Genomic DNA, 16,770 nt, shown 5'->3' on the forward strand with positions numbered 1-16,770 from the left:
TATCTCTCACTGTGTACTAAATTAAAATCAAAATGAACTGCAAAAGAAATAACAACAAGAATCAACTAATAGATTTAAAAGCTTCTATAAAGGAAAAGAATCAGTAAGTAGAGTGAAGAGACAACCTACAAAATGCAAAGAAATTTTTGCCATCTATTCCTTAGACAGAGGGATAGATAAGAATGTATAAAAACGGAATATCCAGAATGTATAAAAAACTCAAAGAAAACTGACCATGTAAAATTAAAGACCCAGTCAAGAAATGGGCAAACAAAATGAAGAGACATTTCACAGAGGAAAAAGTACAAATGGCCAAAAAATATATGAAAAAATGTTCAACATTTCTGGCTATTTGAGCTGATTTGCCAAGAGCTTTTACTTAACTCTATCAAACTTAATTTTTAAGTAGACCCGTAAGATGTCAGGTGATTTTTACTTTCTTCTTTTCACTTTCTACATTTGTTGTTGATTTTATATATGCATATATTGTATAAAACACTAAGGCTGATGGAGTAAAACTCAGCCCAGAGTAACATACAGAAATTTAGAAAATCTATTTGATTTCCAGAAAAGGAATTGTCTACCTTATTTACTACTGTATCCATAGTATTTAGCATAGAATCTAGCATATAGTTAGCAATAAAATGCAGTAATAAATAAAATATACTAATAACAACATATTCATATTTCTTTTATCCAGAAATTCCAATTTTTACTATCAGTCACAACAAAATAATAAAGAAGCACATCACAACCTAAATACAAAAAACAGTTGGTTTACTCTTACTTCTAAGTGATTTTTCTAAAATTAAAAAAAAAACACATGAAACTTAGAGTATAAAAAAATCATTAATGGATTATGCAGCCATTAAAAAGTAAACTTTTGAGTTTATAAGCGCAAACTGTCCCTATATACTGGTTAAAAACTGAACATGAAAATGGTATCACAGAATTCTAGCTATATAAAAAGAAAGGAACTGTGCATACATTTTTATTCCAAAGAGACTAAAAGCTTCTGAAAGTAAAATGTTCTATGAATGTATCTTGAATATAGCTGTGGCTATAACTTTATCAAATTTTTCAACACTGATTATAATGGGTTCCTTTTTAAAAAAAACAAAAATTATGTTTCAATGAAGCTGCCATTTAAAAAAACAAGATGAAAAGTACACTCAAAATATTTTGGAGGGCAAATCATTTTACCCAAATTTTCTACAATAAATATAATTTTTCTAATGCCCCCTCAAAATAAGCACAGATAGACTTTAAAGTTAAAGATTCACCATTTTAGACTGTTGAGAATTTAGTAGATGCTAATGAATATTAGATAAATAGCAATCACCAAGTGCAGTACCTAGAGCTAACTACTATGACAGGTTCCTTAAATATTCAGGAACCATTGTATTTCACATAAATGGTGTTCCTCAGAGTTCTGTAACATCCAGGCCCTGCATGTACTGTACTACTTAATCTTTACGGAATTTCTAGGAAGAACTTATAAGGCACTTTTTAGAAGCTAAAAAAAAATTGACATGAAGAATGAGGTTAATAAACTTACCCAAGATCACAAAGCTATTAAGTGGTGGATCTGAGATTCAAATCTAGGTCTGTTGACTTCAGGGCCAATATTCTGTCTTTTATTGCTACATTCTACCACTGTTCACCAAAAGCTAACCATCCAAGCTCCTCTTATCTGCAAACCTGGTGAACACAACCACCTGGTCCTTATTCTGTGGCCCCGGACTAAAGTTTCCAGGATACTACAATATCGTATATTCAGATGACTTCAAACTAACAGCCCTCTTAGCCATAGCTATTATTCAAATCTATATAACAGTATTATTATTCAGTCCCCATTTCTCTGTAGTCAAAGTCAACACTCCCTCACTCAGTTGTAAGGCTCATCTATTCTTATCATTAATTAGGTCTGAAAATGATTTCTTAGATCCCATGGGTAGTTTTAAAAAATTATTAATTCTGTCGATTATATATTTAAGCAACATTTGGGGGGTAAAACTGGGGGCAATGCCTACTGAAGTACTACCATTTGAACCAATGATTCCACTTGTACTGATTAATCCTATAATAAAACATGTTTATAGAACAGCATAGAAATATACAAAGATGTTTATTATAGCATCATTTCTAACAGAAGAAAGCAGTGCAAAATTATCGATGCCTATAAATACAGATCTGGTCAAAAAATCAAAGGCACGTCAATGCAATGGACTAGTGTGCAGCTGAAAAAACAGCAAGATTTATAGATACTAACATTTAAAAGACACAATAAAACTGTTACTAGTAATACTCTGGTGACATGGAGATTACATTTCAGTATTTAACGTAAGTATATACTGCATTTAAGCAGAATAAGCAATGAAATCAAAATAACACACTGCTAAATGTCATGGCCCTCAAAATCCTGTGCAGTGGTGGCGAACCTATGGCACTCATGCCCCTCTCTGTCAGCACGCAAAGCATCAGATGTTCAGGTTTAACTGCAGAGTTGGCACTTTGCGATAAATAAGTGGGTTTGGGGTTGCAGTTGGGGCCCTCAGTCTCTAAAAGGTTTGCCATCATTACAGTGTAGGGATTGCATCCCTAAGGCCCCCACTCTTCACATATGACTTGCATTCTAATATCACATAAGTGCCTTCTCTGTGCCCGACAACTTACTGGGCCCTAGAAATAACAAAGTGACACGGAGTCCCTGCCTCTGTGGAATTTAGGGAAGTAACAAAAGTGTAAAAGTATTATGAAAACCAAAACACAGGACACAAGGACACCCAGCACTTCCTGCTGAGGGAGGACTATCCAGAGAAAAAAAGACATGACGCTCATGCACAGCCTCTGGGATCCAAACAGCAGATGGGGCCGGCTGTGGAGCCAATACAGTGTACTGTTGCATCCACTTCATAAAACTAGAGTAGAAACAAAAACCCAAACACTGGTTCAGGAATGTAAAACAGATGCAACTCCTATGCCCTGCCTCAGCATGAAGACAGGACCTCAACTGCTTCCCCAGCAACTTTCACAAACTTCCATACAGTATGACTGTCGTGCAGAATACATATATATTTTTTTTTTGGTACCTGGGATTGAACTCGGGCCCTTGTGCCTTCGAGGCAGGCGGCGGAAAAACTGAGCTAAATCCCTGGCCCGTCCTGCAGAATTTTCACAAGTAATCTGAATCTGCACTCAACCCTCAAACGAGAGCTAGAGGAGACCAAAAATAGAAGGGCCATCATTCAGCCTAAAATCTCACACACTGACAAAAAAGAAGACTGAAGAGATTACCAAAAAATGTTCATATCCTCACAGTGCCCACCCCACAAACACCTAAACTTTTTCTTTCCAGCCCCTGCTTCAGGGAAGGGAAAGAAAAAATTATGAGAAAGAAAAAAAAAAGGAATCAAAGTCTGTGTAAATAGGGAAGGGTGGAGGGGGTGAAGGGTGCACAGGTAATGGGAGAAAAAAATAAGGACTAAGATACATCATGTTCAGGTACAAACACCCAATGATAAATGTAAATGTATCGTATACCTAAAATGTACCAATCAATATATTAAAAAAAAAAAAAGCCCAGTTCTGTTCAGAGGACATTCTGAAGAGAATCAGATACTTTTAAAAGTATGCACTATCTTGGAAAATTAAGAACTGACACATCCTTGAGTAATCAATTGCTAATCCTCAGCACAGGAGAAACAGTACAGGATGCATAACCTAAAAGTTATTTTAGTATTTGTTTCAATTTCATTCTTCAATTGTTGGCTTTTCTGCCACACATCATTAGAAATTCCCAAAACCAAATCTTCAAAGAACCCCCCAACCTCCTCTGTAACTAACATTTACTAAAAAACTACCTCCACTTTTGGGGCGGGGGCGGGGGCGAGGGGGGGAAGGGTTGCGGTGGGGGGGGGCGGGATTCTCCATGGTCAAGAGCATAAAATATTTTAGCGTCACTCTAGGGACATACTTAGGCTGTGGTCTTCATTTGTTACTATTTAACTCAGGCAAAAGTCACTTTTGGTTTCTTGATACATAAAATGAAAGATTAGCCTCTAAAACTCTAACCTTTAGGCAGATACTCAATGAGACATACTGTACAGATACATGCAGTAAGTACAGTGTTGTGGAGAGAGCAGAGTTTAACAGATGTGGATTCAAATCCCCTTCTGATTCCTATGAGCAGTAGGCAATCATTTCTCTTTCCTTATCTGCTGGCTGTCCATTGTGGCCAATGAATAAAAGAATATATTGCATGAAAAGTGCCTAGCATGGTAAGCCCTCAATAAGTGATTTGTTTCCAACTTACTAGCAACTTTTCACTCTTGACTTTTTTATCTTAATACTTTTTAAAAAAATGTTTCCCAAAAAACTTCAGTTACTAGAGAGGAATTTATTCTAAAAAAATAGGAGTAACTGAATTCAAACACACTTAGAACTGCTTTGTAAGAGGACACCAGACAAGGGCCCAGGATTTAGCTCAGTGGTTCTGCCGTCTGCCATCTGCTGTCTGTCCTGCAACCGCAAGGTCCAGAGTTCAACCGCTGGTACCAAAAAAAATAGAGTACACAGGACAACAATTTAGAACCAACAAATTATCTACTGTTGCACAGTCTTAAAGAGCATATAGATATCTTGTGTTCCACACCAAACTGAAACACAATTTCATTAAAAGTGAAGAAAATAATCAGCCCATGATGTTCATGACCAAATCCAGCATTCGATAAAAACCTACAGCTACCAAAAAGAACTCCTGTCTTCACTTCTTTAACATCTAAGTCAAAACTAAGAAAAGTTTCTCGGCTCAGTTTTTGGGAGGTCAGAGTTCCAAATTTTTTTTTTTTTTTTTTTTGGTTACCAGGGATCGAACTCGGGTCCTTGCGCTTGCGAGGCAGGGGGCGGAACCACAGAGCTAAATCCCCGGCCTGCGAGTTCCCATTTTTGCTAAGCACAATTTATATAAGACAAATTTTTTAAAAACTTTCAGTTGAGGAAAGACATTCAAATTTCTTTCAGCACATGTACCATATGTAAATTACTGCAAAGGAAATGCTCAGTGTAAATCTTGAGAAACAGCGCGACAGAGTAATAAGCCCTAGGATACAAAGCAGTCAAAGACTCATTAACTGAACATTCACACATCGCTTCAAAAATAACAACTGCACGGCTAGTATGTCAAGTGCCGCACTTGTTCCCTCAAAGTTACAATCATTAAACATCTGAAGACTGCAGGAAGCCGCACTTGTTTCTGATACTAGCAGCTGTAAATTTCTTTTGGCTTGCTCAAATTTAAAATTCTCTTCCATTCTTAACACACAAAAACTTTTTTAAAACTTTTTTTTTTTTTGAGACAGGGTCTCGTTATGTAGTTCAGGCTGGTTTGAACTCACTATGTCGCCCAGCCTGGCCTCCAACTCGCCGAGATCCCTTCTGCTTCAGCCTCGCGTGTGCCTTCTACGCACGCGCCACTAGGCTCGGCCCAAAAGACACTTCTAAAACACCATAATCTTAGTATGTAAAAATATAAACCGGTCGTTTAACCCTAGGGAAATTAACTCTAGCTACACACTACCTAGGTGCCGGTTCCTCAAGAGCCCTCCTAAATATGCACAGCTCCAAGCTCTGACTGTGTTTCTTTGGAAAAAGTGGCTGTCTTCTTAGGGGAAAAGATTCCTTCACTAAATAGCAAATGTAACGACTCAGAGGGTGTATTAACTGTCGAGCCAAATCACTGCCCAATGGGCTGCTTTCGGTGCACTCACTGCAAAGTCAAGATTATGGAAGGTTCCCTTGGCTCGGAGTTTTTCAGGGCTGCGAGGTCTCCAGGGTCACCCCAGGCTGGACCGACGGAAGAGCTGGAAGTGATGATCAACATACCTGGAGGAAGCTGCAGATTGGCAGGCAGCTGGATTGTCGCGGTGGCGGGGGCTTTCACGGTGAGGATCTGAGGAGCGGGCAGCCTAGGGCCGCCGCTGAGTTTTGGAAGAGCACAGACCGGAGCTACTTTGGTTACCAGGGTCCCCACGGGGGACCGCAGGGGCTGGGGCGCCGGGGACTCCACGCAGACAGCGCCGGGCGACTTAGTCACGGCGCCCAGGGCCAGCGGGGTGCTCTCCACGCGGACTGGCGGCGCCGCGGCGGGGGCCAGGGCCACGGTCCCCGAGGCGCTCCCGACCGCGGGTGGAGCGGCGCCGGCCGGCTCGGTGAGGCCCGCCGGCATGCCTGGGATCAGCGGCAGCCGCGGCGCTGCCGGCGCGGGCGCGGAGGCGAGGAAGGCTTTGGCAAGCGGCAGCCGACTCCAGTGCCGCTCTGACTCCAAAGCATCGCGGGGTCGGGCGCGGGGGCCGCGGCGGGGAGGCTGAGGCGGCGCCGGCCGGGCAGCAGCCGCCGCGCGTCCCGGTCCCGGTCCCGGTCCTTCCCCGGGCGCGCGAGCCGGCCGCCGAGCAGCTCCACCCGCTCGGCGCTCACACGTGCGCCGCCTCAGCCGGCGCCTCGGGTCGCGGCTAAACCGAGCCCCGGGGCGCAGCTACCGGGACCGCGTCACCTCAGACCCACCGCCGAACCTAACTCTGCTCGGCGGCTCCCCCCCAGAAACTTCAAAACTACGGCCCCGGGCGGCCTTCGGACCCCCAAGCGCGCTCGGCAGGCCGGGCTACGCCGCCACGCCAGCCATGTTTATATAGCCACGAGGAGTCCTCGCGCAGGCGCACAGCCCGTGCCGCCTCGCCCGGGGCTTCCCCGGAGTCCGGACGCCTGATTGGTCCCTGAGCGGAATAGCGCTCCTGACGTCACTAGGGACGGCTCTGGAGGGCATTAAAATCTTCCCAGAATCTCGAGCTAGGAGGTGCGGGTTCCAAAGCTGTCACGTGCAAGGGGAAATGCGGCATCCGCCGGCCTCTCCTCGGTATCCTCACTAGTGTTTTCCGGCTAATCCTAAACCAGGCTTTCTCCGGGCTTCTATATTTTTAAAGGAAAAATGTAGAGGACTGATTTGGGAGAAGGCATAATAATACACTAAACACAGTCCCGTTTCTCCAGTGATGCAAAAGCTTCGCTAAAATTAGCATTACAGTCGACATTGTGACTGTAAGACTAGTGTATCATCTTGTCTGTGTAATGTGCCTATTTTCTTATTTTAGAGTTGAAGCAGCTAAAATCTGAAACAACTTCTTCCCTTCCTCTTTGCTGGTTTGTCAGTCTCTGTGATTCCAATAGCGGTGCAATTTGTTTGGTTTTTTGGTTGGGGGGGGTGGTACCGGGGATCGAACTCGGGACCTTGCGCTTGTGCAGCAGGGGTCGAAACCACTGAGCTAACCCCGGCCCCCGATGCAATTTGAATAAGAATATGCCTGGCGGGTTTGTGGAGCACACTTCTTGGGCGTGTCTGGGTGCTTGATGCTCTGAAGAGGAAAGACCCACCCTGCATGCGGGTGGCACCCACTCATGGGCTGGCTGCCTGAATGGAATTAAAAGGAAAACGAACCAGGCGGAGCGCCCACGCCTGTGATCTCAGCATATTGGAGCCTGAGACAGAGGGATCCCTGCAAGGTTGAGGCCAGCCTGGACTATGAAGTGAGTTCAGGGCCAGACTGAACTACAGAATGAGAAGGGAAAGAAGAAAGTCTCCATTTTGCTTCCTCCCCGGAGCTCCAGTCTTGGCCATAGCCTATTTGGGTGCCCGCCCCTTCAGCCTCCAGCGCGGACTTGAGCCTTTCAATGAGTCCCTTTTTGGCTTTCGGGCACGGACGCACAACGACTCTGCAGCGAGCTCCAGGCCCTACACTTTTGACAGTGCCCTCTGATTCTCTGGCACAGGCAGCCCTTTGCATTTTGCAGCCCCTGACAGATAGATAGATAGATAGATAGATAGATAGATAGATAGATAGATAGATAGATAGATAGATTATATAGATATTTTAAATATTAAATTTCTTCTTATAGCGAACCCTGATACACCTTTAAACGTATTTAAATTATTTGCATGTCTGTCTTCTGGAAAATTGGGACAGTGTCTTTTGATACTTTTGTCCTCAAATTCTAGCATTTAAATTCAATTAAAAAGAGACCCCTCCCGGGTCGGGGATTTAGCTCTGGTTCCAGCGTCTGCCTTGCAAGCACAAGGTCCCGAGTTCGATCCCTGGTACCAAAAAAATAAAATAAAATAAAATAAAAGAGCGAGCAAGAGAGAGAGAGAGAGAGAGTCCCCTCCCACTCCAGCACAGGCCTCCAAGTGGAGTTTGAGAGAAGAAAACTAACTCCTTGCACATGTTCTCTGTGCTGTTCTCCAAGAGATTTCCTGTCTTTTATTTTTGTTTTGTTTTTAATAACGGCCTCATTTCACTGATTTAAAAACTGCAGCTCATGGAATAATGTATTCAGGGATTCAGACTACTCTGTAGGATGCCAGAATATAATTTTCCATACTGTACCAATGCCTGATTCATCGTGTAGCCTACGCTGGCTCTGGTAAAATGCCATCAGCACAAAAGGTATTTAAAAATATTTGCCAAGTGGATAAATTTAATGGAGCCAAGGAACATTTTCAGTGAAGCGAAATGCAGTGGATCTGAATCTTAGATCTACTCTTCCTTAGCTGAGCAAGTGGATTAGCCTTGATTTTTCTTTCCCCAGACATTATTGGTGGTGAAGAGCAGAAACCTATGAGGTGATCATAGTACTGTATGGTTCAATAAACACTTAAGGCAGGAAGATTCAGTTTGCTTTGAGGACTCCCTCTTTGTAAGTTTCCATTAGACTCAACCCAACTCATAAACTTTAGTTATGCAATTAAATACAAATTATGAAGAGGCTTGATTGAGATAATACTGAGTATAATATTATATACTTTCTTTTTTTTATATATATATACTTTCTTTTTAAGGTGACCTTACACATTTATTTTCAGTACTAGAGATTGGATCCAAGGAGTACTGAGGTACACCACCAACCTTTTTATAATTTTTTTTTTTTAGACAAGTTCCCCCTAATTTCCTGAGACTGCCTGGAATTTGCCATCCTCTTGCTTCAACCTCCTGAGTAGCCAGGATTACAGGCTAATTATTTGCTTTATAATTTGCCCAACTGATGAAAATTTAAATTTTCTTGTCTCAAAAAATATCCCAGCTGTGTGTGGTGGCACACACCTATAATCCCAGCAGCTGAGAGACAGAGGCAGGAGAATCACCACAAGTTCGAGGCCACCTTAGGCTACATAGTGAGTTCAAGGCCAGTCTGAACTAAAAAGCTAGACCCTGTCTCACCAAAACAAAACAGAAATTTATATATATTCCTCTCTACAAAGCACTAGTAACCACTGTCCTGTATTTGGACTTTAGTAATAGTAATGTTTACATTTCTTTGCTATGAAAATTTAATAAAACAGGATACTTAAGGGACAAAAAATGCACTTTAGAGCTCTATGTAAGAAAGAAATTATGAAGAAAGAAGAGGATAATCTGATTTTATTATGTTTGCCTGAAAATATTTGTAAAATAAAAGATGTGAAAAAAATACTTATCTGTTAACATTGAAAATAACAGCCTGTGTGATTACATGTCTACATATACTGCTCATCAAATCAGGTAATGAAACATAACTTTGAAAAAATGCAAAATTAGTACTTCCAATACTTCAGAATTTGGCACACACAAGAAGAAAATGGAACACGGATGGGAAAAAAAGGCCCAACGGTGCAGGCATTGGAAGGACAATGTACAAGGGCTGATCATAAAATATGGTGTGTGCTTATAGCTTTTAAATAATTTATTATAATGAAAGACACATCGCCATTAATCTCCCTCAAAATACCCACCTCGCTTTGAATACACTTATTCCACCTTCCCATTTTCTTCTTCTTCTTTTTTTTTTTTTTGCTTTGTATTTTTGAGACAGGGTCTTGCTGCATAGTTCAGGCTGGCCTTGAACTCACTATGTAGCCCAGGCTGGCCTCAAACTTGTAGCAATCTTCCTGTCTCAGCCTCCTGAGTACGATTACAGATGTGCACCACCGCCCCTGGCTATTGGCACTTTCTGAAGCAATGTCAAGTGTTTTTACAAGGTGTTATTTAAAAAAAAAAATACAGTGAATGCTGCTGTCTAGTGCCACCCACCAGAAAGGTAGGCCCAAGAAACATTACACTACAGTGCGTCCTCATCCACTTTAGTCACTAGATCTGGCACCGTGTGACTTCTGGCTCTTCTGCGAAGTCAAAACGACCATGAAAGGTAAATATTTTTAGTCTATTCAGGACATACGGGCACTATGACTAGGCAACTAAAGACACTCAGGAAAGAAAACTTCCAGAACTGCTCCAGAAAGTGGCAAGAATGACAGGATAAGTGTGTATTGTGAGGGGAATTAATGACAAAATGTCTTACTATAATAATTGTTTTAAATTTAAACATTTGCTGTATTTTTATCACATCTTAAAAATTATTCTTGGACTGGGGATTTAGCTCAGTGGTTCTGCCACCTGCCCCACAAGCTCAAGGACCCAAGTTTGATCCCCGGTACCAAAAAAAAAAAATTATTCTTATTGTCCTTTTGAATTTCCAAATCCCTAAAATCTGTTCAGAAAATGAATTAAAGTTGGCTACTCTGTAGAATTTGAAGGAGAAGGCTGTACATCTGTGAGGTGAGACTCTCACACGCAAAAACATCTGCTCAAGGCTAAATGGTTATTGTCTCAGCTTCAAGGCAATTCAGAAACATATGCCTTCAAGTTTCATGCTCTTGAACCTGGTCCGCTAACTATACTTTCATATCAAACATTTAAATACTTTGTACAACAAACCACACTCCTAAAATGGCATGATTCACTCTCTCATTCCTTTCTTCTTAAAGGAATGTGGCTTAAACTCTTAAAAAGTTCTGAACTTCATAAATAACTTTCATTTTTTATGCCTCCATTGATGGCTTAATGAAGTCTGAGGCACTTTTAAAATTGTTTGGTATTTAAGAGTAATACTCCTTTCAACATAGTACTCAAAACATTAGTCAAAGCAACCAGGCAAAGGAAAGAAATAAAAATGATAATTATAGGAAAGGAAGAGGTCAAATTATCATTATTTCCAGGTGACATGATACTCTATATAGAACACCCAAAGAATTCCACCAAAAGACTCAGAATTAATAACCAATTTCAGCAATGTAGCAGTATTCAAAATCAATACAAAAACCAATAGCATTTGTGTACAACAGTAATGAACTCACTGAGAAGGAAATTAGGAAAACAATACCATTCACAATAGCATCAAGAAAAATTAAATATCTAGAACTTAACCTACCCAAGGAAGTGAAAGACCTCTACAATGAAAACTACAGTACTCTGAAAAAGGAAATTGAAGAAGACATCAGCAAATAGAAAGATATACCCTGTTCCTCAATAGGCCAAAGAATATTGTCAACCTGGCCATACTGTCAAAGCTGATATGCTATCTCAATCAAAATACCAGTAACAAGGGCCGGGGATTTAGCTCAGTGGCAGCACGCCTGCCTGGCAAGTGCAAGGTCCTGAGTTTGATCCCTCGTACTGGAAAAAAAAACCCACCAATAACATTTCTCACAGAACTAGAGAAAACAATCCTAAAATTCATATGGAACCACAAGAGATCCAGAATAGCAAAAGCAATCCTGGGCAACAAGAACAAAGCAGGAGGCATCACAATACCTGACTTCAAGTTATACCATAAAGCAACAATGATTTTTAAAAAAACAAAACAAAACAAACAAACAGGGCCACGGCTTTAGCTCAGTGGTTTTGCCGCCTGCTGCACAAGCGCAAGGACCCAAGTTTGATCCCCGGTACCAAAAAAAAAAAAAAAAAACCACATGGCATTGGCACAGGAACAGACATGTGATCAATGGAACAGAAACATCCCCAGACACATTCAGCTAGTTGAACTTTGACAAAAGAACCAAAAATATACGTTGGAAGGAAGATAACCTAATTTAGCAAATGATGTTGGGAAAACTGACTATCTAAATGCAGACAACTGAAGTTGGATGCATATCTCTCATCATGCATAAAACGGAAATCAAAATGAATCAAAGATCTAAACATTAAAACAGAAATAACCTACTTGAAGATAAAGTAGGTAAAAGTCTTGAAATTGTAGGAGTCGGCAAGGACTTTCTGAATAGAATTCCAATTACATAAGAAATAACAGCAAGAATCAGTGAATGGGATCATATCAAATTAAAAGGCAATAAAATGAGGTATGGCTGTGTATTTTTGCCAGCATATAGATGGCATTTTTTGAAGCCATCAGACTCAATGAGATCAAGGAGGAAGGGTATATAAATGGGGAACAGAAGACACAAGTCCCCTGTCCTCTAAAGTTGAAGGTCAGACTGATAAAGAGGACCCAGTAGTAAAAGAAAGTGAAAGAATCTTCATTGTTAGGAAGAAAATCAAGAGAGTATGGAGACCTGGAAGCCAAGAAATTACTGAGTTTCAGATGAAGAAAATGATTGACTGTCTCAAATGTCTCAAATGCAGCCAACAGGTAAAGTAAAATGAAGACTGGAGAATGTCTATTAGATACAGCAACGCCAAGTGTAGGTCCTTGATAACTGTGATAAAAAAGGCCTTTGTGGAACATGACAGTCTGATTAGAGTATGTTCAAGAAAGAATGGGAGGCAAGGGTTTGAAGCTTGAAGTTTCAATGCAAAGTGGAACAGAAAAATGACACAGGAGAAGGATGGGAATAGATCAAGAAAAAGGTTTTTTCTTTCTTTCATACTTTCTTTCTCTCTTTCTTTCTGTTGTTTTTCTGGTACTGGGGACATAGCATTGAACTGTATCCCCAGCTCTGGCTCTTTTAAATTTTTAACTGTGAGACATGATCTTGCTAGGTTGCCAAGGCTGGCCTGGAACTTGCCGTCTTCCTGCTTCAACCTCCTAAGTAGCTGGGATTACAGGTGTGCACCACTGAGGCTGGAAAGAGATTTTCTTTATGAAATAGTTGGGGTTTTTTCCTTTTTTTTTGCAGTACCAGGGATTGAACTCAGGACCTTGCATGGCCAGGCAGGCACGATGCCACTGACCTACATCCCTGGCCCCAAAATAGCAATTCTTGTATGCTGATGGTAGTAATTCAGAAAAGATGGAAAAACTGCTGATCAAGGAAAAAGAAGGGAAACTGGTTGGAGCCATGTCCTTGAAGGCAAAAGGGAATGGGATCTAGTGCACAAGTAGGGGAGCTGAGCTTTGATACAAGTAATAAATCATTCATCTATAACAACAGAAGCGACACTCTCAGCCTCAGATGCTGGTAGGTGGATATTTATGACAGTGAGAATTTGTATAAATTCTCTTCTAATACTTCTCCCTTCCACTAAGCCAACCCATGGTGCCCCTCATTATTTTTAGGATTATATTTCTAAAATGCAAATTGAATTAAGTAACTTTCCCACTTACCACCTTTTAACATCTTCCTGGTATCCCCAGGATAAGTCTCACATAGGACATGGCATATAAAGTTCATTATGGAGCTGGGGATTTAGCTCAGTGGTTCCACTGCCTGCCTCACAAGTACAAGGTCCTGAATTTGATCCCCGATATGCATAAATATATAAATAAATAAATAAAGTTCATTATAATCTGGCACCTGCTAAATTGTGCAAACAATCTCACTCTATGTGTGTGCATCATAGATAAGTACAGGAATTTCTTAAATGTCCCAAGCTCTTCTACCTTTATGCCTGGCATATATTATTCCACCTCCTTTTGAAAACCTTCCTCATTTGAGACCCACGTTCTACCTGGCCATTTCCTGTTTGGCCTTCAAAAGTCAATAATCTATATTAGCTACCCTGAATGAATTCAGTAGCTCTCTTACTTCACTCCTAAAACTTCCTTCATTGTAGCAGTCAGGTTGTTTCTCTTGTCTATAATCTCCCACAAAACTGTACATTTCCTTATCGCTGAAACAGTAAGATTTGTTGCAGGACCACAAGAGAGGACCTAGTACATAGTAGATACTATACAAAAAATACCTCTGTGGGGCCAGGGATTTAGCTCAGTGGTTCTGCCTCCTGCCTCGCAAGTACAAGATCCCGAGTTTAATCCCCAGTACCAAAAAAAAAAAACCAAAAAACAAAAACTACCTCTGTGACTGTTTCCTATCCCATGCTCAATCTTTAGAGCAGTGACGGTGAATCTTTTAGAGCATTCAATGATACAAACAGCCCGCTGCAGCACATGTGCCATAGGTTCACCACCACTGCCTTAAACTGTTCCTCAGGGATAGGAATTTTGTTGTACCTCCAATGTCTACTTCATTTTTTTCATATAATAATAGGAATTTAATAAATATTTCAGCTGTCTAAACTTCTCTTGGGTGATAACATTCATTTTCATGGCTTACTCTCTACTTCTTATATCTGTGCTCCAGATTTCTCTCCTCCAGCCATACACAGATATCTCCATCCTGTCTCCCAAACTATATTTATTATCTCATTCTCAGACCCGCTGTTTCTCCTATGATCCCTATTTCAGTGAACTGGACCAACCTCCTATCAGTTACCCACGATGTAAAATTAAGCACTGACCTTGAATTTGCCCTCTTCTTCACCCATTTCAATCAGTGAAAGGAGCCTAAAGAGAAAGCAATTTTTATCAATTTATAACTTCATTATTCTAGCTGAATTCTCATTTTTGCATTTACATTCTAATTCTTGCTCATTTTGCTTGATACTATGTGAAATGCATGAATAATTTTGTACATAATTTAGAACTTAACTTTGCCAAAATAATTTTCCATTGCCTAAACATTTAAATCAGTTCACTTGTGTAATTCTACATTTCTCAAATGTCTTCATAATTATCATTTTATACACAACATTTATTGAATAATAACACAATTGTTTGCATACGTAACTGTGAACACTGACAAGTGCTATGAAGAAAAGAGGGTTAGGGAGAGAGAATAATGGACAGGATCTAATTTGGATAGGAAGCTCGGGAGATGTTCCGGGAAGGGAGACTGAAGCACAGTGATTTCAGTGATGCTGGGAGGCAGAGGTGCCTGACTCTTCAGCTCTTAAAGGTTACATGTTGTGCAAAAGAAAGTAATTGAAATATTTTAACACAGGAGTAAAATTAATTTATTTAGATTTTCCACCCTGGTCCCAAAATCTTTAACAATTTGATGGTATCATTTAATATTATTTGCTCTCTCTGTGTGCATAAATGTGTGTGTACACACACACAAATACGATCCCCATTATTTACACATTCTGCAGTTGTGAATTTGCCTACTTGATAACTTTTATTTGTAACCCCAACACTAATACCTGAAGCGTATTTGCAGTCTTTTCTGGAAATACACAGAACAAAAATTTGAGTCGCCGCAAACTGAATATTCTTAGCTGAGGCTGAACAATATTAACACTGCTTCTTACTTCGGTCAGCTCGTATATCATAAACAATTACGTTTGGGGGGAGATATTTGTTTTGTTTTGTTTTAGTTCAGGCTGGTCTTGAACTCACTATGTAGCCTAGGCTGGCTTCGAACCCATGGTGATCCTCCTGCCTCAGCTTCCTGAGTGTTAGGATTACAGGCACACAGCACCATGCCTGGTTACAACTGTGTTTTTGCAGTCTATTTTGTGCCACATTACTTATTTTTTTGTTCTTTTTTTTTCTTTTGTGGTGCTGGGTATCAAACCTAGGGCCTTGTGCATGCCAGGCAAATGCTTTACTACCGAGCCATACCCCCATCCACTCAAACATTTTTGTGCTTTTTGTTGGTGACTTTGCTGTCAAATATGATCCATAGGTATAGCACTAAAGAGATGTCTAGTGTTAATAGACTGCACTTACACACAAAATACATGCTTAAACAATCTTTGTTCGGGCATGAATTACATATAGGGGTGTTGGCTGTGAGTACAATGTTAATGGATCAACAGTATTTATTAAATAAAGTGTCTTCAAACACTAGCACACATAAAACAATGCTATACATAGATCAGTGCACAAAATGTTATGACTAAAGGCTTGCAGGAATCTAACTCTGTTTCTCCTATGAGCAAAGGTAGGGGATGTACTAATTCAGCATTTGCAGAGACATTTAAAATGTAGCTATGTAGAGTAAAGAGAACTGACTGGATATGCTTTTTCACCTTGAACTTGAAAGTAAGCCACAGACACATTCCTTTACCTCTGAATACTTCAACAGATACAGTCCAACAAAAATGAATGTATACACACTTCAGGAAAAGAAAAATAGTACGATGTTTTTCCAACAGATGGTGTTACCCTTATATGGGGGACCCTAGAGGAGGATATCCTATATGGCAGAAAACCCTCTACACTGCCAGCCTTTAGAAAAGAAATTGAAAATGCATGTGCAGCAATTTCAGTGACCAAGGTTACCCAAGCAGCAGTTTGCTGTACTAATAATGTCTGCAAGCTCATGGCCACCACTTGGAGCACCTCTTGTAATTGCAAAGGGCAAGGTAACTTGTTATCTCCTGATGTCTCAATAAAATATTTATACAAGTTTTTCTTTTCCTGAAGTGTGTATACCTTTTCATGGTAGACTCTGTATTTCCAAAAAACAGACATTCACTACCTCAGAGCAACTAACAAAATTAGGAAATTTTCTTTTCTTTTTTTTTGGTACCGGGGATCGAACTCGGATCCTTGCACTTGCACACCAGGTAGCAAAACCATTGAGCTAAGTCCCCGGCCCAAAATTAGGAAATTTAGCCTTAACTATTTAGTCAAGAGGTCTTAAATCAGCATTTTTTAAAA

The 16,770-nt window shown here is 40.5% G+C and overlaps 1 protein-coding gene across 2 annotated transcripts in view; it reads right to left on the minus strand.

Moving 5' to 3' along the window:
* The window catches only part of Taf4b (TATA-box binding protein associated factor 4b), a 225,887-nt gene extending 219,359 nt beyond the window's left edge, over positions 1-6,528 (minus strand). For both annotated transcript variants that reach the window (XM_087193905.1, XM_013075212.3), the window contains exon 1: positions 5,884-6,528. In XM_087193905.1, coding sequence (XP_087050031.1) covers positions 5,884-6,226 — 343 coding nt within the window. In that variant the 5' untranslated portion in view covers positions 6,227-6,528. The remainder of the gene's footprint in view (positions 1-5,883) is intronic.
* Between the last annotated feature and the right edge of the window lie 10,242 nt (positions 6,529-16,770).

The sequence above is a fragment of the Heterocephalus glaber genome, unplaced genomic scaffold (genome assembly GCF_053883595.1).
Source record: "Heterocephalus glaber isolate CG9 unplaced genomic scaffold, H.glaber_assembly_v1.0 deba00000331, whole genome shotgun sequence".
Classification (NCBI taxonomy): Eukaryota; Metazoa; Chordata; class Mammalia; order Rodentia; family Bathyergidae; genus Heterocephalus; species Heterocephalus glaber.